The sequence below is a fragment of the Octopus bimaculoides genome, chromosome 3 (genome assembly GCF_046866305.1).
Source record: "Octopus bimaculoides isolate indiv1 chromosome 3, ASM4686630v1, whole genome shotgun sequence".
Taxonomy (NCBI): domain Eukaryota; kingdom Metazoa; phylum Mollusca; class Cephalopoda; order Octopoda; family Octopodidae; genus Octopus; species Octopus bimaculoides.
In genome coordinates this window covers 65,750,081-65,776,611 of record NC_142930.1, presented here as the reverse complement: position 1 = coordinate 65,776,611, position 26,531 = coordinate 65,750,081, and the positions used below count along the sequence as shown (strand labels likewise).

At 36.9% G+C, this 26,531-nt stretch overlaps 1 protein-coding gene across 13 annotated transcripts in view; it reads right to left on the bottom strand.

The window, feature by feature from the left end:
• The window catches only part of LOC106878239 (ral GTPase-activating protein subunit beta), a 139,455-nt gene that overhangs the window by 1,580 nt on the left and 111,344 nt on the right, over positions 1 to 26,531 (bottom strand). For 10 of the 13 annotated variants that reach the window (XM_089349107.1, XM_089349104.1, XM_089349112.1 and 7 more), the window contains 10 exons: positions 25,477 to 25,568; positions 22,804 to 22,928; positions 17,475 to 17,657; positions 15,812 to 15,884; positions 12,173 to 12,346; positions 10,831 to 10,969; positions 10,533 to 10,688; positions 9,728 to 9,979; positions 7,190 to 7,343; positions 1,410 to 1,526 (listed from right to left, as the gene is read on the bottom strand). In XM_089349107.1, coding sequence (XP_089205233.1) covers positions 1,410 to 1,526; positions 7,190 to 7,343; positions 9,728 to 9,979; positions 10,533 to 10,688; positions 10,831 to 10,969; positions 12,173 to 12,346; positions 15,812 to 15,884; positions 17,475 to 17,657; positions 22,804 to 22,928; positions 25,477 to 25,568 — 1,465 coding nt within the window. The remainder of the gene's footprint in view (positions 1 to 1,409; positions 1,527 to 7,189; positions 7,344 to 9,727; positions 9,980 to 10,532; positions 10,689 to 10,830; positions 10,970 to 12,172; positions 12,347 to 15,811; positions 15,885 to 17,474; positions 17,658 to 22,803; positions 22,929 to 25,476; positions 25,569 to 26,531) is intronic. The other 3 variants (XM_089349110.1, XM_089349113.1, XM_089349117.1) reach the window with 1 other exon arrangement.

Genomic DNA, 26,531 nt, shown 5'->3' with positions numbered 1-26,531 from the left:
GCGTCATACAGTCTGCCTTTTACTCTGAGTGAGAGTCCCTTTGTCGCCAGCAGGGGTAAGAGCTCTCTAAACTTTGCCCAGGCTATTCTTATTCTAGCAGCTACACTTTCAGCGCACCCACCCCCACTACTAACTTGGTCGCCCAGATAGCGGAAGCTATCGACTACCTCTAGTTTTTCACCCTGGAATGAGATAGAAGTTGTTTCCTGTTTGTTTACAGTCTTTATTGCACCTGAACATCTGCCACAAACAAAAACTAACTTGCTAGTTAACCTGCCTTTGATGTTGCTGCACCTCTTATGTGTCCATAGCTTGCACCGGGTACATCTTATAGAGTTACTACCTACTCCTTTGACTGTAAATCTCACAGAGGTGTGTTTCCATAGTAACAAGCAAAACTGTTATCTGTCCTGTTTTCATTGTAATAAGGATACTGTATTTAAAGCAACAGTGACATTTTCACCACTGCAACCATCACCACAAGTTTTTGAAGAGCATTATCATTTTGTGCCTGTGTTATTTCTGTCTGTCATGTAGTGAACAGACAGCTATTACACAGAAAATGCATGGCTTTCGTTTCTTATCTTCTGATTGGGCTTCTCACTAGTATAGTATTAATGTGACCTTATTGATCAACATTCATCCAACAGCTGTGGCGTGACTGTGTGGTAAGAAGTTTGCCTCCCAATCACATAACTCTGGGTTCAGTCCCACTGCATGTCACCTTGGGCAAATTATCAAACTTTGAATGTCTCTACCATCATCATCATCATTTAATATCCGCTTTCCATGCTAGCATGGGTTGGACGATTTGACTGAGGACTGACAACCAGATGGCTGCACCAGGCTCCAATCTGATCTGGCAGAGTTTCTACAGCTGGATGCCCTTCCTAACGCCAACCACTGCAAGAGTGTAGTGGGTGCTTTTACGTGCCACCGGCACGAGGGCCAGTCTGGCACTACTGACAACAGCCACGCTTGAATGGTGTTTTTTATATGCCACCTGCACAGGAGTCAGTCCAGTGGCACTGGCAATGACCTTGCTCGAATATTTTGTTCATGTGCCACCGGCACAAGTGCCAGTAAGGCAACACTGGTAATGATCACGCTCAAATGGCGCTTTTTATGTACTACCGGCACGGAAGCCAGACAGCTGCTCTGGCAATGATCCCGCTTGGATGGTGCTGTTAGCGCTCCACTGGCATGGGTGCCAGTCACCGAATTTGGTTCAATTTCAATTTCACTTGTCCCAACAGGTCTTTGCAAGCTGAGTTTAGTGTCCAATGAAGGAAGATTGGCATGAGTGGGCTGGCTACACTCCTGGTAAAGGCCACGGGTTATGGTCTCACTTGTCTTGCCAGGTCTGCTTAACTATTAAATGAAAATACTAAGAACAAGCATATACTTACGATTCACTTTCCAATCTGTTCCGCCGGCATATGTTTATGGCTGTTTGTCTAACAAGAGTTCCTAAAGATCGTCGACTTACTACCATTCCATCAACAAGAGGTATTGCCATGGCAACTCTGTGGATAAGAATAATAGAAATGTATGACAATCAGCTTCAGCTTGCAACAATTAAGCTTCCATCACATTACTCACTTTTATATAGAACTAGCAGTAAGTAGGGTTTATAGAAAGTATCGGAAAATATCACATTGTGTTGTGCTCCTATGACAAATTTCAAACACCTAGATGATACAAAACTGTGCTCTAAAACTTGAACATTCATCCTTACATGCATTCATTTTTGTATATTGAATTAGTTATGTTTAACTCAACAAATACATGTGATAATAATTTAAAATCATTATGTATTTTGTTGAAGATTTTCAGCTTTATCAATAACATATGAGTTCTAATTCAATAATGACTGATGGCTTTTAGATATTTGTGCATAAAAAAGTGCTATTCACTAAACATAGGAACTTTCTTTGTACAACTGTCTGCATTCATATGCATCACATGACCATATCAATGCAGTCTTCTTTCTTATTAATTACATCTGGGTCCTCTGTATCTCTCAGCACAATCTTGAGAAAAGTTGGTTGGCTGTACCATTTGTCAGATACTAGTTTGTGTTTTTTTAGCAAATATTAATTCTTTATTGCCCACAAGGAGCTAAACATAGAGAGGACAAACAAGGACAGACAACGGGACTAAGTCGATTACATTGACCCCAGTGCGTAACTGGTATTTATTCAATTGACCCCGAAAGGATGAAAGGCAAAGTCGACCTCGGCGGAATTTGAACTCAGAACATAACGGCAGGCGAAATACCGTTAAGCATTTCGCCCGGTGTGCTAACGATTCTGCCAGCTTGCCACCTTGTTTTAGCAAATATACTAAACTTTCAGCCCTATACAGTTACCACAAAGTAGTATAGCTCACAGCTGTAAACAACAAGAGCAGCAAGCCAATGACAAGCATCATTGGCAGCAACCACATCCCTCAAACCATACTTGTTTTAACTCTTTTGTTACTTTCCTAAATACATTACCTTTGTTTTGATTAGTTTTGAAAATAATAAAGAATTTAGTAAAATTAGTAAGTTGCTGTTTGGGAAATAAATAAACATGAAATTTTGATGGAAGGTTTTAATTTAAATCACTTTAAAACATGAAGTTTGTATCATAGAACAAGGAGCCATTTCAGGCAGTTTGAAAAAGAAAGGACATATAGGATAGTGTAATCATAGGTACACGGGTGGTTGGAATGCTTTTGATTATATTTTTCTCTTTTATTCTCCTTTATTCTCTTTTACTTGTTTCAGTCATTTGACTGCGGCCATGCTGGAGCACTGCCTTTAGTCGAGAAAATCGACCCCAGGACTTATTCTATTGGTCTCTTTTTGCCGAACCGCTAAATTACGGGGACGTAAACACACCAGCATCGGTTGTCAAGCGATGGTGGGGGGACAAACACAGACACACAAACATATGCACACACACATATATATATATACATATATACGACGGGCTTCTTTCAGTTTCCATCTACCAAATCCACTCACAAGGCTTTGGTCAGCCCGAGGCTATAGTAGAAGACACTTGCCCAAGGTGCCACGCAGTGGGACTGAACCTGGAACCATGAGGTTGGTAAGCAAGCTACTTACCACACAGCCACTCCTGCACCTTATGTATATGTTTAATGATGGCTGAATTATAGCAGCAACACTATAAATACAATGAATGATTTATACACTTCCAATGCTAATTTCAAAAATTCCCATTAGAGGAAAGCAGGATTTTTCAAAAGTAAGCAGGATGGAGCATTAGAACATTATCTCAGCTCTGCAAAAATAACACATTACTGCAGAATTTAGTGACACAATATATGTCAAGGCTGTATCAAACTACAGATCCTATTAAGGATAGAGTAAAATGGAATGGAATAAAATTTGAGAATAAGCAGTGGATCATTAGAGAAAAATATCTGTGTAGACAAATAGATTTTTTTCTCTCTTTCCATTACTACTTAACAATTAAGTACTCATGAATCACAGTGACTTGGATATACAATATGACTAAATAAACAAATTACATTTCGGAAATTACTCTACTTGCTCTATAACTGGATAATTTCCCTAATTGTCAGCAAATTATGTCATCATTAAAACTGAGGACTCTTACACACACACACACACACACACACACACACACACACACACACACACACACACGAGAAGTGAAAAGCATATATAAAAATCGGGACTTTCAAAAGTGACTAAAATTTGACAAGCCAAGGAGGGGGACTTCTACATGGCTGCTCAACCTGATAAAGATAGCAGTTAAACCTTCATGAAATCAGAACGCAACATTTCAAAAATAGGAAAAGACACATTAGATAATGTAGTCCGAGATATCATTAGAAAAAATAGGATTGTCACAGATAGAATGCCTTTGATCATCGGTCTGCTCTATAAGAGTTGGCATTGAGCTAAACAACAATAACCAGAGACTGATATTTAACAAAATACAGTACCTATGATCAACTACAGCAGTGTGATATAAAGATTACTGCTGTTGAATGAATGTTGATTAATAAGGCCTCATTAATGCTATACGAGTAAGAAGTCATTAATGTTGTTTAGCTCTAGATCAGTTCCAATCAAGCAAATGTATGATAAAAACATTTCAGATCTATTATTATTATTATTATTATTATTATTATTATTATTATTGAATACTGTCCTGATGTCATATGCATATCTTTTGTATCTTTTCAGAGAGGCCTTTCACACAGGGTAGACAGACTGTGGACAGGTTATTGGTATCATCCTCTCTTTTCTTCATAATTGGAGTGGATAGTATGTCTTTGGGGTAGTTGTTACTTAATAGATTGTTGCTGAGCTTGATCATTTCTTCGTGGTAGATATCACGATCACTACTTATATTCTTTGCTCAATGTTTTAGGCACTGAGCAATCCCTCTCTTTACACTGCATGGATGGTGGGAATTGAAGTTAAGGTATCAGCCAGTGAAAGTCGGCTTGCAGTATACAGATATCCTGAATCCATACTCGGTGCGTGTTATTAATATGTCCAGGAATGCAAGCTGATTGTCTTTTCCCTTTTCCATTGTGAACTGTATGGATGGTTTTATTGAGTTCACATGATCTAATAGCACTTGGGCATCTTCCTGGTGGGGCCAGAGTATAAAGGTGTCATCAACATATCACAACCATAGGGTTGGTTTTAGAGGTGTTGATTCTAAAGCCAAATTCTCAATGTATTCCATGTATATATTGGCTATTATCGGTGATAATGGCGAACCCATAGCTAAACCCTCTTCTTGTCGATATATATATATATATCAGTATCCATACTGAAGTAGGAAGTTTCTACACAGAAGGTCAACATTTCCATCAAGTTTCTTATTAGTATACTAGTGCATTCTTTTAGATGGGTGTCTGCCACTAGTTTCTCTTGAATCACTGATAGTGCTTCACCAGTTGGGACTTTGGTGAACAGACTTATCACATCTAGACTCGCCATCTGGTTGGATTCAATGGGGGTATCCTTGATCAATTCTGTGAAGTGGGTAGAATTCTTCACGTACGATGTTGACTTTCCTGCAACTGGACTGATTATATCCACAAGGACATTTCCTTGTGGATATAATCAGTCCAGTGGATGACATGCTGAACCTCTACAGCTCACTATAGGTCTTAGTGGAATATCATCCTTGTGAATCTTAGGTAGACCGTACACGTGTGGTAGTATACTGTAGTGTTGAGTCAGTTGTCTGTACTTCATTGGTGTGAAGTGATCCTTGTTCTTGATCAAGATCTGTGACAACTTCCTCTCTGTTTTCAGAGTTGGGTCTTTCTTTACTTTGCTGTAGCTACCATCACTTATAAGACTTGCCAATTTTTCTGAGTAGTCAGACTTGTTCATCACCACAGTAGCATTTCCCTTGTCCACCGGAAGTATTATGATGGAATTGTCACTCTGTAGTCTTTTGATAGCGAACTTTTCTTCCTTACTGATGTTTGGTTTGGGAAGTTTCGCTTTTTCTAGTACCTGTCTCACTTTCCACTTTAGTTCATCTCCCTGAGTTTTTGGTATCTTTACAGCTATCTCTTCAATAGGTGCTATTATGTCCAAGTATGGAATGCACTAGATGGATGTTGCAAAGTTGAGACCTTTGTTTAGTACTGCTTCTTCAGAGCTTTCTGGATGTTGGCTACTTACATTAATTACTGCTTTCACAGGTGGGTGACGGACTTCAGTCTTCATACTTTGATCTTTGAATTTCATAAACTTCTTAATGTGGCATGTCTTCACCATTTCAAATTCTTTCATGTACAACTTTTCTAGATCTTGTTGGTTTCTCTTTCTATCACCATCTCTAGTTATTTTCCTAAGTAATGAAGATAACCTTTCTTTGATTTCGTTATTTAGTTGATGTTTTTTTCCAACGGTTGTAATGGATCCTCTCACAGACGAGGGCATGTCTTGCACTTTCTGCTACTCTTCTAGCTTTATATGAATCCATTGGTGTCATTATATTCAAGCCAGGTGGTATTAGCTTTGAGTCTCTACATCTACACAGGAAAGTTAGATGGCTTGAAAGATGAGCTAGTTTTGGATGGAATTTCTCTATATGTTTCCACTGAAGTCTAAAATTGGCTCTGTACCGATTAGATAATACAGTTCTATATATAGAACTGTATTATCTAATCCAGGGGTTTTCAAACTTTTTGACTTGCGGACCCCTTTATATTTCAGACTTTACCTTAGGGACCCCCTTATAAACGCTTATGAAATTTATACATAAATATTTGCTTAAAATAACATATATTTTTACATTTATTTATTTAACAGTATTTAACAAATAGGTTTATTGTCAATTTAAAGATTTCGATTAAAAAACATATATAAAATCAAATTGCCCATAAAAAGTATTTGCTGTCAACGGATCCCCTGTCTTGTCCTTGCGGACCCCCTGTGGTCCGCGGACCACAGTTTGAAAACCCCTGATCTAATCGGTAAAAGCATTTCAGTTATGACCATCACATTTTAGCTTGTATAGATAGAAGTGTAAGAGGAAGAGGAACTTTGAGACAGGTAGATCATAGCATTTTTAAGAGAAAGAACAATATTCTTCACAGTATAGATTTATTATTTCAATGACAGGGAGCAAAATAAATTGCTCCACTTGTTTGAAATAGCAGTCAAATTTCTGTTAAGCCACATTGTATTGCCTCAAAAAGAAATGATGCTATCTAAATTTACACTGAATGATATAGTGATAGATACATAGTGCCTTCAGAAATAAAAGATGAGATGGTCATGGTTGGAGGTCTGCTTAATCAGGAAATATGAAGCTAAACAAAAACAAATCATACTAGGCTCTGTTCTAGAAAGGACTGTATATATCCAAGATTTACAAAACAAACAGTTTAGCAGTTAAATCTAGTATATCTAAATATACATTGCAATTCGAAGGTCAAAACAACAGTTCATTATCCACTCAGCCAACTCTTCTTTTGCAGTTTCAATAACATTTTCTTCTTTGTTCCTATAACAGTTCCTTACACGAAAAAAAAAACGAGACTGATAAAGGTGGTAAAATATTGAGTTTCATTTTTTGTTATCATGTAAAAGTGCAATCTTAACATAATAAAAAGAATCAAATTCCATCTCTTTTAACAATGTTATGGTAGACTGAATTAACTTACATACCGTTTGGTTGGCCCTTGCATTCGCACTCGGAATAAACCATTTTGTAACGCATGAATAAATATAATATATATCTCTTGGTTTCTCTGAGTTGTTGATGCACTGGAATTGTAGCTATACTGCTCCATTCCTGTGTTGGTGTAACTTAGTAAGTCATCTAAAAGATAACCAAATAAATAACATGAAAGACAGTAAATCCTTTATCATTCGTGACACTAATGTTGTTAGGTTTGTTGATGTAGTCATTATTGAAGATAATGACACTAAAAAAGAATGTGACACCTTATCTGATTTGGAGGGAGTGTTCCAGTCATGAAAGGTGATATATCAATCAAATTAATGAAACATCACTGTCTTCATAGTGTCCAGATTTGGCTAGTCTCATTACAACCACCTCTGTCAATCTAGTAAGTTTTCCTAACTTATATTATAGGTAGTACTGTCACCATAGTAACTAATAAATTTTGATTAAAAATGCAGGAATTTTTTAAGTGTGAGTTTGTCAATACAATGCAACATAGACTTCAAAAAAAGACTATATGTATGTATGTGTATATGTGTGTGTGTATATATATATTTTTTTTTTGGGGGGGGGGGGTTTATGTATGTGTATGTGTTTGTTTTTATGTCTTTCAACATATAGACAATGCAATACAGACCTTAAAAAAGACTTTCACTTGGAAATGATTCAACAAATATTTTTACGAGCAGCGTAGCAACAGGAAATGACCTAGTCTCCAATAAAGGTGGAAACTATACAAACAGAATATTTTTACTTCTGCAATGTAAGCACCAGCCCTAAAGCTCAACTTGGGTAAGATTTATGGAAGAAGCTGGTACATAATTCTATCTACATTAGTATGAAGTGAATGAAAAACTTTTACTTTTTACTTGCATTATTCATTCATTAGACTGCAGCCATGCTGGGATACCATCTTGATGGGTTTAGTCAAACAAACTGACCTCAGTACTTATTTCTTTTTTTTTCTAAGTTTGGGACTTATTCTATTGGTCACTTATGCTGAATTGCTAAGTTATGGGGATGTAGACTAACCAACACCAGTTGTCAAGCAGTGGTGGGGTACAAACACAACATGAAGATACATGTTAAGTTCAGTCCTACTGTTCAGCACTTTGGGCAAGTACTACAGACATAGGCCAACTAATTCCTTGTGAGTAAATTTGGAAAAAGAGACTGTGTGGAAGCCTGCTCTGTGTGTGTGTTGCCTCTCACTGCTTCACAACCAGTGTTGGAATGTTTACTTCTCCCATAACTTAGTAGTTTAGTTAAAAAGACTGTTAGAATAAATACTGAACTTAAAATAGATCTTAGGGTCGATTTGATTGACTAAACCTTCGAAAGTGGTATCCCCGTTTGACTGCAGTTGAATGACTGAAGCCAGAATATATATATAAGTGTGCGTGCACAGATGAGCACATAAGTGTAAAACAAGGTGAAAAAAATAGTACTTGAATACCAAAGGTAGAATAATATGTTTTTTTTTGTTTTATTAAAGCTGCAAAATTATCACAGAACTATTACTCAGAGTTTCACATTCCGGTCCATTAGATAGAACTGTCTGACAAATGGGAACGTGAGACTCTGAATAACAGTTCTGTGATAATTTTGCAGCTTATGCGTGTATGTGTGTGTGTATATATATATATATATATATATCATCATCATCGTCATCGTCGTTTAACGTTCGCTTTCCATGCTAGCATGGGTTGGACGATTTGACTGAGGACTGGTGAAACCAGATGGCTACACCAGGCTCCAATCTGATTTGGCAGAGTTTCTACAGCTGGATGTCCTTCCTAACGCCAACCACTCAGAGAGTGTAGTGGTGCTTTTATGTGTCACCCGCACGAAGGCCAGTCAGGCGGTACTGGCAACAGCCACGCTCAAGATGGTGTATTTTATGTGCCACCTGCACAAGAGCCAGTCCAGGGGCACTGGCAATGCAAACATGGCTGTGTGGCTTGCTTCCCAACTACATGGTTCTGTATTCAGTCCCACTGTCTTAGGCAAGTGTCTTCTACTCTAGCTCCAGGTTGACCAAACATCTTGTAAATGGATTTAGTACACAGAAACTGAAAGAAGCCCATTGTATATATATATATATATATATATATATATATATATATATATATATATATGTGTGTGTGTGTGTACACATGTGTTAGAATCTCCTTGCATTGATATCATGTGATAGTTGAGTGTCACTAGCATGCAAGCAGTGCCCTTCATTTCCAATCTTCCCGGACATGTCTGGTAATAGGAAAATATTACCTTGTTTGGAAACAGGTGAGGATTGATGTCAGGAAGGGTATCCAGTCATAGAAAAATACATCTCAATAAATCTGTCCAATCCATGCAAGTATGGGAAAGTGGACATTAAGTGACGATGATGAGCATGAATAGAAGGAAAGAATAGACAGTGGTCAGAAGAGATGTGAAATAAATCAAATTCTGAGGATGCTAATGTATAAATTATGGCAAAATATCTTCTGAGAGTTGAACAGTGAAAAAATACTTACTGGAAGGAAAATTATCACAGTCTTCAAAGCTTTCTAACCATACTACAAACACCCGTGTGTCTGGCCCAACGGCCAAAGATGAATGACGACCATATTTTTTGCCTCTCATTATTGGAACTTCTGGAGGTGAACCAGGACTCTCTTTTTCTTTACCATTTTTGTCTGCCAACAAGATAAGAGACTTTGGTTTGGTCAAACTGAGATCAGTTCCGGTTGAGAACTTTTTATTGATGGATCCTGACTGGTTTTTGTCTAAAATTAAAGATCAAAAGATGGCATTTAAATCATTCAAAATAAATTATTCAGAATTCAAGAAATTGGTTTCTTATTTAAGCTCAAGGCAAATTTTTGTTTCTTTCTTGTTAAGGAAGATTATAGTAAACTGAATCAACAACAGTATATTACTGGAGAGATAATTGTCAAAGCCAATCTTAGTAGAACTTAATCATTTATTTACATTACATATCTAAACTGATGTATTCATTTTCCCCTGCATGTACCAATATTGTTTTCACACCCAGGCACCTATTTTACTTTCACTTGACACTTGACCAGTCTCTTTGTCTTCAAAGGCCATGCTTCAATATGTAACAGAATCATACTTAAGCTGTTGCATATATACAGAGAAACCAAAAGTAGTGAGTCCTTAATGCCTTTCCAGCTAAGTTTCAATCTATACTATCATTAGCTCTTCTTTTAGTACAATGTTAGTTAAATAACAGAAAATTTTATAAACAGAAAGTATTTTAGCAAACTAAAATACATATGAACCCCCCCCCCCCCCCCCCCCGCTTGTTAAGCTTACCAGTGTCTTGCTCATTCACTCCTGTGGTTGATCCATTGTGTACCGTATCTGTTGAAGGAACCACAAATGCTACTTCAGAAGAGACATCTGCCCAGTAAAGGATTTGTTGCCGACCATCATAAATACTGCCACCCGTATTGGAAGGAATTTCATCTTCTATAAAGTAAACAAAGATAAAGAGAAATATATTTTATCATTTCAGCTTCTAAGAAACAAGCAACAAGCACTTCTGCACCAACAAGGAAGCTTAAAGTTCAGGCAGATGAATGATATAAAAAAAAATTTTAATATTTCTTACCATTGACATCTTCTTCATGAATAAGTTTCCAGCTGGTCGATAAATTACCTGTCCAGCCGGCATGTTTCTGTACAAACACAGGCCAACCAAGGGACTGTAAAAATTCTAGAAACTGAGGCTGCACACTGTCAACAGAGTTCTGAAAAATAAATAAAAGACGACAAAGGGTTATATGAGGATTATCTCAATATTTGATCCGTTACCCTTAACTATGGACATGGTTTAGTCAGAGTTGTGAGAAAGAAGTCTGCTTTGTTTAATAATAACAAGGATTTAACCCTTTAGCATTTAAACCAGCCATATCCAGTTTAAAAGCAGGAAGAAAATATTCTACCTGTTTTATGTTCATACTAGCCCGATCCAACCCTTTACACTTACTCTACAATGTCATCCTAAAATATAGACAATCACATCACTGAAATCTCAAAGGTATGAGATAATGCATGATTAATTCAAAACAATGTGAATAAATAAACATTATATTTGACAGAGTAATCTGAATGCTACATGGTTAATTTAGTATGGGTCTCAAGTATTAGATTCAGTATGGCCTTCATTCTGGAATATAAATTCCATTTTTTGTCACCTTACAATGATGAAATACAGCTTTGGTTTGGTCATTATACAATAGAATTTAATTTTATTGCTACACTGAAAACATCAAACTTCAGATGACATCTGATGTATTACACTTGAGTATACATTACTGCTAAATTGAGTGATCAATCACCAACTTCGAACAGTCTTCTCCATTAAGCCAGATAGTTGTCTGAGGATGACTGCTGAAACAACCTGCATTTTTAAACTAATTTTATTTATATTTACAGATATTTTAACAGGTTGAAAACTACCTTTCAACAAGATATTTTACTCATTACTGAAGCTATCTTATCTGGAAAATAGATAACAGTTTCTCTTTAAGAGACAATTAAATTGTTCTATTATATATACCATTCATGCTGACAAAAAGAAAATAGAATAAACAAATAAGTATTTCTAAAAATTTGTACATCTGTGTATTTGTAAAAAAAAATATATAGATAACTAAAAAGAGGTATTTCATTAGAATATATGAGTGCATAAGAATGCAAATATATGCATGTGCAATTGAAGGTAAAAGAGAGGTAGATAGATAGACAGATAGATAGATAGATAGATAGAGAGAGAGAGAGAGAGAGACAGGGAGAGTAATACCAGTAAAAACACAGAAAGGAACATGCCATGGTGATAATATGAAATGGATTTTGAATTTACTAGTTTTGGGTTAGTCATCAAAAAACTTAAACAGTTAACTTGATTTATAACATGTGTCAAATTGAAGGAAAATACAAAAATACATTACCACATTTTGTACAATTTCTTCAGGAGTTTTCTGGCCAGACTTCATGTAAAACACATGCACAGTATCACTATCACGGCTTGGAATTCCATCTAATGTTTCAAGATCTGAGAACAAGGCACTGTTTGTACTGTCTAAAATTACCAAGGGTGGCGGAACGCTGCTGTTACTTGATTCCTTTCAACAAATAGAAATTAGAACCTATGATGATTTTGTTGTCAAAATGGATTTAGATTCAAAATTTTAGTTGATGCAATGATGAATCATGGCTATACACACACATACAAACAAACACACACATAATTAAAAATATATATATATGTGTCCTTGTTAATTCAAATGTACAGGGCTGGTACTCAATATTTAATGCAGAATTAATATAATAATCCTTTCTCCAACATATACCAAGAAGAAGCAATGCTAAACTTGAACTAAAAAGAAATAAAAATTGAAAACACAGTTCTTCCACTGTTGTTGTTGGTCTTCTTCTTCTCATTATTATTATTATTATTATTATTATTATTATTATTATTATTATCAAGGCAGTGAGCTGATGGAAGAATCATTAGCATACCAGACAGGATGCTTAGCAGCATTTCATCTGAGTTCAGATTCTGCCAAAGCTGACTTTACCTTTTATCCTTTTGGAGTTGATAAAAATAAGTACAGTTAAGCACTGGAAAAAATTCCAAGCCCTGTGTCTACAGTAGAGAGGATTACTATTATCATTATTAATAAGGCGGCAAGCCAACAGAATTGTTAGCACATCAGACAAAAATGCTTAGCAGCATTTCTCCCTGCTCTGTACAGTCTCATCTTAAATCCTGCTGAGATCATCTTTGCTTTTTATCCTTTCATCATTATCATCATCATTTAATGTCTGTTATCCATGCTGGCATGCATTGGACAGTTTGACCAAAGCTGACACGCAGAAGAGCTGCACCAGACTCCAGCCTGATTTGGCATGGTTTCTATGGCTGGATGCCCTCCCCAATGCCAACTGCTTTGTGTGCTGGCTGCTTTTACATGGCACCACCACAAGTGCTTTACAACACCAGAAGGATCGATCTTAACACTCCTGCTGCAGGGTATGGGTCTTCTTGAGTACAACAAAGCAGCAGATATCTTAGTCCTTTGTCATCTTGCCTGAAAGGTTCGGCATCCAGCCCTTTCAGAGTTGATAAAATAAAGTATCAGTCAAAACCTGAGGTCAATGCCATCAACTACCCACCCACTGGTCTTGTACCAAAATTAGAAATTATATATGTTACTGATGCTTTAACAGTATCTTTCTTCAAAGCAATTCTGTATTACAGAGTATATCTTTTTACTTTTACTTGTTTCAGTCATTTGATTGCAGTCATGCTGGGGCAGCAGATCGAGGAATTTTAGTCAAACCAATTGGTCCCAGTACTTCTTCTTATGCATGTTACTTAAATTATCAGTCGCTTTTGCTGAACCACTAAGTTATGGGGATGTAAACACACCAACACCAGTTGTCAAATGGTAGTGGGGAACAAACACAGACACAAAGACACACACACAATGAGCTTCTTTCAGTTTCCATCTACCAAATCCACTCAGAAGGCTTTGGTTGGCCTGAGGCTATAGTAGAAGACACTTGCCTAACGTGCCATGTAGTGGGACTGAACCTAGAACTATGCGGTTGTGGAGCAAGCTTCTTACCACACAACCAAAATTTTAGTCCACACCCTATGTAATAAACATGTAAGCATCTTGTCTCTGTATACAATACTTTTGTGGACAAACAGTGTTGGATAAAAATCTTTAGATATAGTCATTTGCACACAAAAGCACTGGAGTAAAACATTTAATACACCAGTAATTTATTAATTGATGTAGCTGACATCAATGCATTACCAATCACTTAATCTAATTTGTGTGTGTGTGTTTGTGTATGTGCATATATGTGTGTGTGTATATATATATATATATATATATATATATATATATATATATGCATATATATATATATATATATATATATATATATATATATATATATATATATATATATATATATATATATGCATATATATATATGTGTGCAGATTTATGTGTGTGTGTGTGCGCGCGCGCATGTACGTATATGTATATCTATCTATATCGATATATCTATATATATATATATATATATATATATATATATATATCATCATCATCGTTTAACGTGTGCTTTCCATGCTGGCATGGGTTGGACAGTTTGACTGAGGACTGGCGAGCCAGCAGCTGCACCAGGCTCTAATCTGATCTGGCAATGCTTCTACAGCTGGATGCCCTTCCTAATGCCAACCACTCTGAGTGTAGTGGGTGCTTTTTATATGCCACTGGCACAGGAGCCAGTCAGTGGGTACTGGCATTGGCCTCATTCGGATGGTGCATTTTACGTGCCACCAGCATGGGAGCCAGTCAGGGGGCACTGGCCACAGCTACGATATTGGTTTTACTTGACTCAACAGGTCTTCTCAAGCATAACATATCGCATCAGGGGTACTCTTAATTGGGCCGGATAGGTATGGCTGTGATCTCACTTTAGTTGCCGGGTCTTCTCAATCATAGCATATCTTCAAAGGTCTTGGTCTCCTATCATTGCCTCTGTGAGACTCAATGTTTGAAGGTCATGCTTCACCACCTCATCCTATGTCTTCCTGGTTCTACCTTTTCCACAGGTTCCTTCCACAGTTAGGAAGTGGAACTTCTCCACACAGCTGTCCTCATCCATATGTAACATACTAGCGCAGTCGTCTCTCTTGCACACCACATTTGATGCTTCTTATGCCCAACTTTTTTCTTAGGGCGCTAACTCTCTGTCGTGTATGCAAACTGACATTACACATCCAGTGGATCATACTAGTTTTATTTCTTTCAATGTCCTCAGCAGTCATGGCCCATGTTTCACTGCCGTGTAGCATGGCAGTTCACACACATACATCATACAGTCTACCATTCATCCTGAGTGAGAGGCCCTTAGTTGCCAGCAGAGGTAGGAGCTCTCTGAACTTTTCCTAGGCTGCTACACTCTCAGAGTAACCATCCCCACTACAGACTTGGTTGTCTAGGTAGCGGAAGTTATTAACTACTTCTAGTTTCTCCCACTGGCATGTGATGGAATCTGTTTTCTGTACATTTTCAGTGTTTATTGCCCCTGTACCTCTGCCACACAAAAACTATCTTCCGGGTTAAAACTATCTTCCTTTGATATTGATGCATCTTTTATGTGTCCATAGCTTACACTGTGTACATCATATGGAGTTTCTACCCACGCCTTTTCTACAGATGGAACAGAGCAAACTACCTGAAGGAGTTTGTAATTTGACAGCCTTCCTGCTTACTAAGACTTTGATTTTTGCTACGTTAACCCAAAGGCCCTTCAATTCTAGACCTTGTTTCCACACCCTAAACTGCGTCTCTAGTTCTGGCAGTGACTCAACTTTAGAGCAAACCCCATCTTAAATGCAGAATGCATATTTTGTTAATATATTTGAGGTTTGCTTCCCCAGCAATCTCCATTGATTTCTGCATGTAAAGTGAATAAGAGTCAGTCTAATCATCATAGACTGTTACAAGCACAATTTTGATCCAAACAACAGATGTATAATAACCAGATCAAATCAAACATACCCTCAGTGCTTCCAGAGAAAGGAACCCATAATGTGAAAGAAATAACCGTGCTGTCTGAAACTCATTTCGAATTCTGAAATGAAAGAAAATAGTGTCATAAAAATAATCTTTTTATCAAAAGAAAACAAAAAAAAGACTGTGAGTATTCAAGGTAGTTGTGGGAATATTGTAATGGTTCATATATATGGTGGGTGGGTGGGTGGGTGGGGGGCTGAAAAGTTCTAGACTTTAAGGGTATCAACGAAAGGCCTGGTTGGAGGCCCAACCTTCTAAGTTCTTTTACAGGGCTTAGAAAAACTGAAGGACCATTGTAATAAATGCGTAAATCTGAGAAGGGGAATATGTTGAATAAAATCATAATTAAGTGGTCCTCCTGTATTTTCTTTTACTCAAAGCAAGGAATTTTCCAGCGCCTTTTCATACATTTATGCATGTTAATGTAAATAGGATATGTGAAACCTCAGGCATAAATTTATAATCAAAGTTTAAAACACACTTTAAAATAACACCTAAGTAATGATTTGAAGATCCAAAGATAATTATCGTCATTTTAATGTCTGTTTTCCATTTCAGCAGGGATTGGACAGGCATCCTCCAGTACAGCATCTTGCCATTTGTAATCCTCCACAATTCCTTTTAAAAAGTTTAGCATCTTGAGATCAGTTTTCACCACTTCTTCTAATGCCTTCATTGATCTACCTCTTCTACATAATCCTTTCCCTTGGATTGTTTGGCATTTCATTATACAATTTCATCCTCCAAATGCATTAACTGTCAACAGTTCAGTCTACTCTTTAGCAAACTACATCTGATTCCGTTTATGCCCAGGCTTTTTCACAGCCCATATAACAGCTCTGTTGTTCATGTACACCAGTGGTTCTCAACTGGGAGTCCACATAAGACTTTTGGGGATCTACACAACAAAATAGTAAACTAGTATTTTAAGGGCCCCTGAAAAAATTTTGCTCTAAATGTATGTATTGGTTATGTATTGTAAGAAACATCTAGGTTCTTTTTCTCTAACATTTTACATAGTTCAACCTACCCAAGTTAATGTGTAAAAGACAAAGTAGGAATTTTGAAAGAAGTTTCTACAAAAACAGTTTTTAAACACTGAATGGCCAAGAGGGTCCACCAGAAAAAAATAGAAATCAAAGGGGTCCATAGGTAAAAGATTGTTGAGAACACCTGATGTACACCAACATTACACATCTTGCACAGCAATGTTTATCTCTGCTCTCTAAACCTTCATACATTCTTTCATGGTTGATGAAGAAGCAAAAGAGTTCTTTTTCTTCTTTCTTTGTTACATGGGGATCAAGTAGTTGCTGGATAGCTCTGCTGATTAAACATCCATACATTTTGCATTAAAAAATATGTGAATGTTTCTCCCTTATCAATTTGGATTAAAAACCTTATTGTTGCGTTTGTATTCAGAGTGATCACTTTAAACCTTTCCCCTCTCTCTCTCTCTCTCTGATGGTGGTGGTGGTGGTGGTGTGGTGGGGTTATATTATCAGACGATTTAAGACTTAAAAAAAAATAGTCTGTACTTTAAAGAAGCATAGACTTTGAGGAAAATGTCGAGCTCATCATTGCTCATTTAGAAACTTCCTATGAGAAGAGCAATAACTGGCAGTCTGCTTTTGGCAGCAAAACTTACTTGGGTGGTTTGCATTCTGTGTCGGAGTTAACTTGATGACAGTTGCGTTTTCTCTTCTCAGTGACCTGTTCAGCAATGTTATTTTCAAAAGCTACTTGTGTGTCTATTATCTGTCGAAGAACTTCAAGTTCTGATGAAGTCTTCTCTGTCACAATAGACTCCATAGTTGGAATGCTGAATTCTCTGTAAAAGATAAAAATTATTAAACTGAAATCTCTAATAAAGTAAAATGAATCATTTTTAGCCAAAAGAATATATGTATGTGTGCGAGTCTAAATCTAAGAAATAAAATGAAATTTGAAAATGAATTAATATTACATGATTTCAAAATGATGATGAGTGTGTATAGTGCACTGTATAAAATATATCATCATCATCATCATTTAATGTCTGTTATCCATGCCTGCATAGGTTGAACGGTTTGATAGGAGCTGGCAAGCCAGAAGACTGCACCAGGCTTGTAGACAATCCATCTTTCATCACCAGTGATAATTCGTTTTAAAAAAAAGGTCAATTTCATTGCATTTGAGATGCATATCACAAATATTGATTCATTGTGTTAAGTGACTCTCTTTCAATTTATGTGGAACCCAAGACATTCTAAGTGATTTTCAGTTGTTGTGTGTGATACATTTAACCTCTCTGCAATCTCTCGCACAGCTATATGACAACCAGATTCAATTACGGCTTTGATTCTGTTATCATAGACTTCAGTAGGTCATCTTTGAGTGAAAAATCTCCAGAACGGAATTTTTAAAATCGTTTCTGACATGTGCATTCTGTTAAGCAATCCACACCATAAACTTCACATATCTCTTTGTGAGCCTTAGCAGAAATAAAAATGGAAAATATGGTGAAAACGTTTGTTTTTGCACTCCATGTTACAATTGACACTGCTAACAGCTGTAGACAAAATTACACGCAATTTACTTCTAAAGTAAGCTAAAAGTAACAGCTTTCAAATGTCAAAAGGTAAAAAACAAATCATAACATTGACAAAAGTCATTCAAAAAGATCATAACTCTATCTATTTGCGAAAAACGAAATTACTTTCTTGCCAACCCAATATTTATGCAGTCTCCAAGATCCCTTACTATTTTGGGGAATGGTTTGTTCAACCCTTTTAATACCAATCTGCCTGAAACTGTCTTTGGGTCGATGATAAAATGTTCTTAAATTAAAACTTTCTTTCAACGCATCAAGTTAATTTCCAAACAACAACTAATAATTACAGTTATTTTACAAAAATCTTAATTAAACAGTGTGTATTTTCAACAGAAATATGGTAACAAAAGGGTTAAACAGCTGATGTCCTTTGAAGTTAAGACATTCATTACTTTGTACTCAGGAATTAGGAGAGAGAACTTAAAATTTTTTATTTGTTTTTTGCTTTATTTTGAAGATCCCCATAAAATTTTATTACTGGCAGATAAAGCCAAATATGAGGGAAAAAGGGGATAGGAAATAGAAATTTTTAATCACTGATATTCCCCCCCCCCCCCCCAAGGGAATTTATAGCATTCATGCCTTTCTGAAAACATTGACACCCGAAACAATGCCTTTTCTTTTTATTTATTTATCTGCTTCTTAATGTGAAAATAAAAAGTAAATACATAAATAAGTAAAGAAATAGAGTCCATAAATTTGCAAATAGACCAAAATATACTTTGCCTCTTGCTAAGTGGTTGGCTTGTTTTTTGCTCACTAAGAAAAGACCATCATCGTTTTTAGACCAAAATAAAAAAGGAAGAGGCCAAAGTTGAAAAAATTCCAGCAAACTCAAGTTGAACAGAGTAAAAATGTTAGCACTAGGATCTGATGTCACTAACATACCTCAATTACACACACACACACACATATGTATCCAAAGGGGATTAACTTCTAATAAAAAAAAAATTATCGCCCTTAGAATTTGAAAGTTAATAGCAAAACCATAGCAACATTTCTATTACTTCTAGAATAATGAAAGTGATGATTACTTCGAGACTTTACAGAATAGCGAAGCATACAACGTTGGGTTTCACTATCATTAGGTCGTGGGTTCGATACTTCGGCTGGGTAGCACATTGTGTTCTAAAGCAATGCACTTTATTTCTCATTGCTCCAGTACACTTACCTGTAAATGAATACATGTGGTACCTAGAAGTTAACTGTACAAAAACTTGATGTTCTATTCAGGGGGACGTTTGGCACTCTTAACTCTCTAAACACTTTGTAAATCTAGATAAGCTCAGGCTTATCAGCCTGTAAATTTGGGTTTTCTTTAGTGGCACACTATTTAACAATCTCTAGGCGTGGCTGTGTGGTAAGGAGCTTGCTTCCAAACCACATGGTTCTGGGTTCAGTCCCACTGCATGTCACTTTAGGCAAGTGTCTTCTACTATAGCCTCGGACCAACCAAAGCTTTGTGAATGAATTTGGTAGACAGAAACTGAAAGAAGCCTGTCGTATATGTGTGTGTGTGTGTGTGTGTGTGTGTGTGTGCCTGACCATGGCTTGTTGGTGTGTTTATGTCCCTGCAACTTAGCGATTTGGAAAAAGAAACCAATAGAATAAATACCATGCTTTAAAAAAAAATAAGTGCTGGGGTTGATCTATTTGACTAAAAATTCAAAGCGGTGCTCCAGCATGGCCACAGTCTAATGAACTGAAACAAGCAGAAAAATTTAAAAAAGCTAGCTGAATACATAATATAAACTGAGCAAAAGCTTTTGGTGGGGTGAATCTTTGATCCAGAATTCATAAAATCTCATTTCACTTCCATCATAATCCTCATCATTTAGTGTCCACTTTCCATGCTAGCATGGGTTAGATGGTTTCAACGGAACTTTTAAGCTGGAGAGCTGTACCTGGTTCCAGTCTGATCTGGCATGGTTTCTACAGCTGGATGCCCTTCCTAATACCAGCCACTCCAAGAGTGTAATGTGTGCCTTTACATGTCACTGTCACAGGTGCCTGGTATGTGACACTGGCATTTGCCAAGTCTACGATTTCGCATGGCTTGATGAGTCTTCCCAAGCACAGCATATTGCCAAAGGTCTCAATCACTTGTCATCACTTCTATGAGGTCCAACATTCAAAGATTATGTTTCACCACCTTGTCCCATGTCTTCCTGGGTCTACCTCTCCCACAGGTTCTCTCCACAGTTAGAGATCGGCACTTCTTACATCACTTCTTACACAACACATGACCATTCCAGTGCAGTCATCTCTCTTGCACACAACATCTGATATCTCTTATGCCCAATTTTTCTCTCAAGATGCTTACACTCTGTCATACATGCACACTGACATTGCACATCCAGCAAAGCACTTTAGTCTCATTTCTTTCAAGCCTTCGCATGTCCACTGCAATCACAGCCCATGTTTCACTGCTGTGTAACATGGCTGTTTTCACACAGGCATCACACAATCAGCCTTTCACTATGAGGGAGAGACCCTTTGCTACCAACAAAGGTAGAAGCTCTCTGAACTTTGCCCAACCTATTCTTATTTTAGCAGCTATGCCCTCAGAGCATCTAACTCCATTGTTGCCTTGGTCACCTAGATAACAGAAGCTATCATCTACTTCTAGGTATCTCCACTGGCATTTGATGGAGTCTATTTTCTATACATTTCTAGTGTTTATTGTACTTGTACATCTGCCACACACAAAGACTATTTTCACTGTTAACCTTCCCCTAGTATTGCTGCACCTCTTATGTGTCCATAACATGCACTGGGTACACCTTATGGAGTTTTTACCTATGCCTTTTCTATTGGGTTGTCTGGAAAGTTTGTGCCAATTTATAGTAGCTTACTTTTCAACTTATTTGCCATGAAACCACCTCAATTCTGGGAAGAGGGTATTTTCAAGTTAAAGTAAAGATGGAGATGCATTATGCAACAAAATGGTTCATATTTGGTTAATTAAAAATGTAATGGCAAGTATTTATTGACCTTTTCCTTTCCTTTAAAAATCGGCACGAACTTTCCGGACAACCCAATACATATTGAGCATGTCTATCTACCTGAAGAGATTTGTGATTTGTCAGCTTTCCAACTTTCTAAGTCTTTTGCTTTTTACTAAATTAACTCTAAGGCCCTTTGATTCCAGACTTTGCTTCCACACCTGAAATTTTATCTCCAGTTCTGGTAGTGATTCAGCTATAAGAAGAAGATCAGCATAGAGGAGCTGCCAGAGCCAGTCTGACTTAAATTCCTCTTACTGCCAGGAGGACTATGATGAACAAGAGGGGGCTGAGGACTGATCCTTGGTGAACTCCTACTTGTACACTGTATTCATCACTATACTCATTGCCAACCCTCACCTTACTGACAACATCCCTGTACATGGCTTGTACAGCTTTCGTCAGCCACTCCTCTATCCCTAGTTTCCACACTTACTACCAGATAAGAGAATGGGAGACCCTGTCAAAGGCCTTCTCCATGTCAACAAAAGCCAAAGTCCCACTGCGTGGCATCTTGGGCAGGTGTCTTCTACTATAGCCTCGGGCCAACCAAAGCCTTGTGAGTGGATTTGGTAGACGGAAACTGAAAGAAGCCCGTCGTATATATGTATATATATATGTATATGTATGTGTGTTTGTGTGTCTGTGTTTGTGCCCCCACCATCGCTTGACAACTGATGCTGGTGTGTTTACGTCCCCGTAACTTAGCGGCTCGGCAAAAAGAGACCGATAGAATAAGTACTAGGCTTACAAAGGAATAAGTCCTGGGGTCGATTTGCTCGACTAAAGGCGGTGCTCCAGCATGGCCGCAGTCAAATGACTGAAACAAGTAAAAGAGTAAAAGAGAGCCAAACAAAAAAAAAAAAGAAAAGAAAAAAAAACAGGCAGAAACTAGGTATGGGTGCATGGTTAAGAAGCTAGCTTTGCAACCATGTGGCACTGCATAATACTTTGATCAAGTGTTTTCTACTTATATAACCAAGAGTCAACCAATGTGCTAAGAGTGAATTTGATAGACAGAAATTGTGTGGAAATCTGTCGTATATATGTGCGTGTGTGTGTGTGAGATTTTGTATCTGTGTTTGTCCTTGCCCCACCACTTGACAACTGGTGTTCTTTATGTCCCCATAACTTAGAAGTCTGGCGAAAGTGATCAACAGAATAAGTACCAGACTTGATAAGAAAAAAGAAAAAAAAGAAAGAAAATAAGTACAAGGATTGATTTGTTTGATTAAAATCTCTTCAAGTTGGTGCCCAGCTTGGCTGCAGTCCAATGACTGAGACAAGTAAAAGATATAAAAGATAAATGAAGACAACAGGTGAACAAAAAAAGCTCGATTATAGTTTTTAGAAATTTAGGGCAGAATAATTTTACTTACAATTTTGTTGCAGGAATTGTTTCCACAATATCAGGAAAGTATCGATGCTTTACATTGTGTTTAAAGCCAACGTTCTCCATGGGAGACGGTCGTTGAACCTGAGAAACATTAGCTTTGGAGTGGTTCTGTTGAAATTATGAAAAATAGAAAATAAAAACGGTTTGATATATATATATGTATATATATATGCACACATACGTATTTACTTATATATAAGTTGCACCTCTAGGTACAAATTTTTCTTTTCCTCTATAGTTTTAGCCCAGGTTTTGCAGTAAAAATCAAGTATAAAATAGTGTGATGTATACACAAGAAAATACAGTATATAATATAAACTGCTATGTTAGAGTTAATGTAGCAAAGCAGGGAGCATTAAAAAATTAACAAATAATTTTGCAATGAAGAAAAGACACTCTCATTCAAGGAACAATATTTTTTTGCACTTTTGCTCCACATACAGGAGGTCCATACATTAAATATGATAGCACTAGCTTCTAACAACTATTTTTCATGTTTAACATCTCTAAATTATCATTATATATATATTTCAATACCAAAATCTTGCAGTTATTTAATTTCTCTTACATTACTATTTTCAGAACCCTTGATGATACATAAAATAAAATGATATCATTAATTGATTTAAATTATAACGCTAAAGGTTTGTATCAACTCTCTCATTAACTAGCTACACTGGATAAAGGATTATACATATACATTGACAGCTCCATAGAGAAGTGCTGATCACTCAAAGTGGATGAAACTCGTGGTAAAATGAAACCCAGAAAGACATGGGACGAAGTACCAAAGGGCGATCTCAGGACACCGAACCTTACAGAAGAGATGATAAAGGACCAAGATATCTGGTGCCTTGCTGTACTCAAGAACACCCATTCTCCACAGCAGAAGTGCTAATTCTGCTCCTTCTTGAAGAGAATTGTCCTGCAACAGCTCTGTGCCGGTGTCACATAAAAAGCACTTGTGCCAGCATCATGTGAAAGGGCTCATGCTGGGGCCATAATAAAAACATCCAGCACACACTATAAAGTAGTTGGCATTAGGAAGGACATCCAGCCACAGAAACCAAGCCAAATCAGACTGGATTTGCCAGCTCTGGTCAAAGCATCCATCCCATGCCAACATGGAAAATGGACTCTAGAGGATGAAGATGATCATCATCCCCAAGCTGCATATATAATCACTTATCCAATAAGGAATTGGCCAGACAGGATAATAACCTATCCAGTATATTGGACCAATCCTGTTTTTTGAATATAAGAGAAGGTGTATTTTTTCAGTTTTTGGAGCCTGGTGTAGCCATCTGGTTTCACCAGTCCTCAGTCAAATCGTCCAACCCATGCTAGCATGGAAAGCAGACGTTAAACGACGATGATGATGAAGACAATTTTTTCCCTTTAACTTTCAACTTTTGAAAAAATTTCTTTAGCAGCTGGATTTTTTTTCTATTACTAGGCACTCAATGTGATATAGAAATCATGGATGTTTATCAGCTAGTCAGCCTGAGTGAGCAAGCATGGTTAATTATATCCCTTATCCAAGAGTAAACATTCAAGTAGTAAGTAATAATAAAGTTCGAACACATGAGCTTGTAACCAATACTCTCTTATCGTAATATCATGACTATTGTGCCATAAAAAATTCTGTGAGAAAAATAAAATGTGTATAGTATTAAGGAATAGCAAAATCTTGTTTGTTCATCATCATCGTTTAACATCCATCTTCCATGCATGCATGGGTAGGACTTCATTTGGTAATAATAACTGATATTAACAGCAACTCAATAATTAATTTATTTGAAAATTAGGTTCACTGTTGTTAGTTTGAAATGTCACTACAGATAATTAACAAAAAACTCCACTGAAAACACTTAGCAATTCCTTAGTAACTTTTGCAGTTCATGTTTGCCTTTTACATCCAAAGGGAAGCAGAGAGAAAAAAAAAGAGAATGCAAAGAGAAAGAATGTTTGGTAGGTATACTTGTTTGTGTTAAACTGTATATGTGATTTTGCCTATGTTATATGCATGTATGCGTTTTTGCATGTACTCTGCAGGAATTTTCTATAAGATGCATAAGAGGTAAATAGCTAGTGACAAGAACAAACAGTTCACACTATTGAATAAAGAAAAAAAAAGTAGGAAGTTATGAATAAAAGGGAGAAAAGAAAGAATATAAAAGTAAAGAAATATATGTAGTAGTTATGTCAATATTGATAACATACACTGGTTCAATTCCACTCCTTTCTTATTAGTTAATTGGTTAGATATCCAATTAACTAATTTATTGTTTAAGTTGGTAAAACAGTCAGTCATCTGTTTTTATGAAAAAAAAAAGATTGACTTTAACCAAATTAAACAAACAACTAGTTGAATAGCTAGCCAATTGACCAATAATAAAGGAATGGAATTGAACAAGTGGATGTGTTATTAATACTGGTGTAATGACTCTCCCTAGACACAACAAAATTTGTTTCAACACATAAATTCACATAAAGAATCTTGCAAACCAGATACAAAAATGAAGTAAATGTAGTAAAAATATGAGTATTTCCATATTAAAATAGATTGCCTTTACTGGTACTAAACAATGGCTGCAGCTTCTTCCTGGCATCAAAACGATCAAGACGTGCAGAGCAGCTAAACAATAAAACTTACAATTACTTTGCGTGGCTGGTGTCGAAGTTGCATAGTCCAGGCATGTCGTCCAAAAGGACCACGGATGAGAGCTGTTACTGTAGGTAATGGATCTGATTTAAAGAACAAGGAGAAAAATAAAACAGTGAGATTTTTTAAATTCAATATTTGAATATATTTAATTTTAATTGATAATAAAAAAAATAAAAACAATGAGTAGCTTTGATCAGTTCTGTTCTATCATATGGAGATAGCAATGGTGTATGATGAAAAGGGAGCATTGAGAGACAGCCATGATGAATTCTGTACTATGATATGCAAATAGACAATGGAAGAATTAATTGTTAGTCTAACTGTAGCCATGCCATAATTATTGCATGGATGTAGACAGGCGTAGGAGTGGCTGTGTGGTAAGTAGCTTGCTTACCAACCACATGGTTCCGGGTTCAGTCCCACTGCGTGGCACCTTGGGCAAGTGTCTTCTACTATAGCCTCGGGCCGACCAAAGCCTTATGAGTGGATGTGGTAGACGGAAACTGAAAGAAGCCCGTCGTATATATATATATATATATATATATATATATATATATATATGTGTGTGTGTGTGTATGTATGTGTTTGTGTGTCTGTGTTTGTCCCCCCACCATCGCTTAACAACCGATGCTGATGTGTTTACGTCCCCGTAACTTAGGGGTTCGGCAAAAAGAAACCGATAGAATAAGTACTAGGCTTACAAAGAATAAGTCCTGAGGTCGATTAGCTCGACTAAAAGGCGGTGCTCCAGCATGACTACAGTCAAATGACTGAAACAAGTAAAAGAGTAAAAGAGTGTAAAGAGAGTTGCATACAGAAGTGCCGATCATTTGAAGTGGATGGAACCCATGGAAGAAGGAGACCCAGGAAGGCATGGGACAAAGTAGTGAATGCTGATCTCAAGACACTAAGCCTTACAAAGGAGATGGCAAAGGATTGAGATATCTGGTACCTTGCTGTACTCAAGAAGATCCGTCTGCCATAGCAGAATTGATAGCTTGGTTGGTGCCACATAAAAAGTACTGGCGCCACATTAAAAGCAC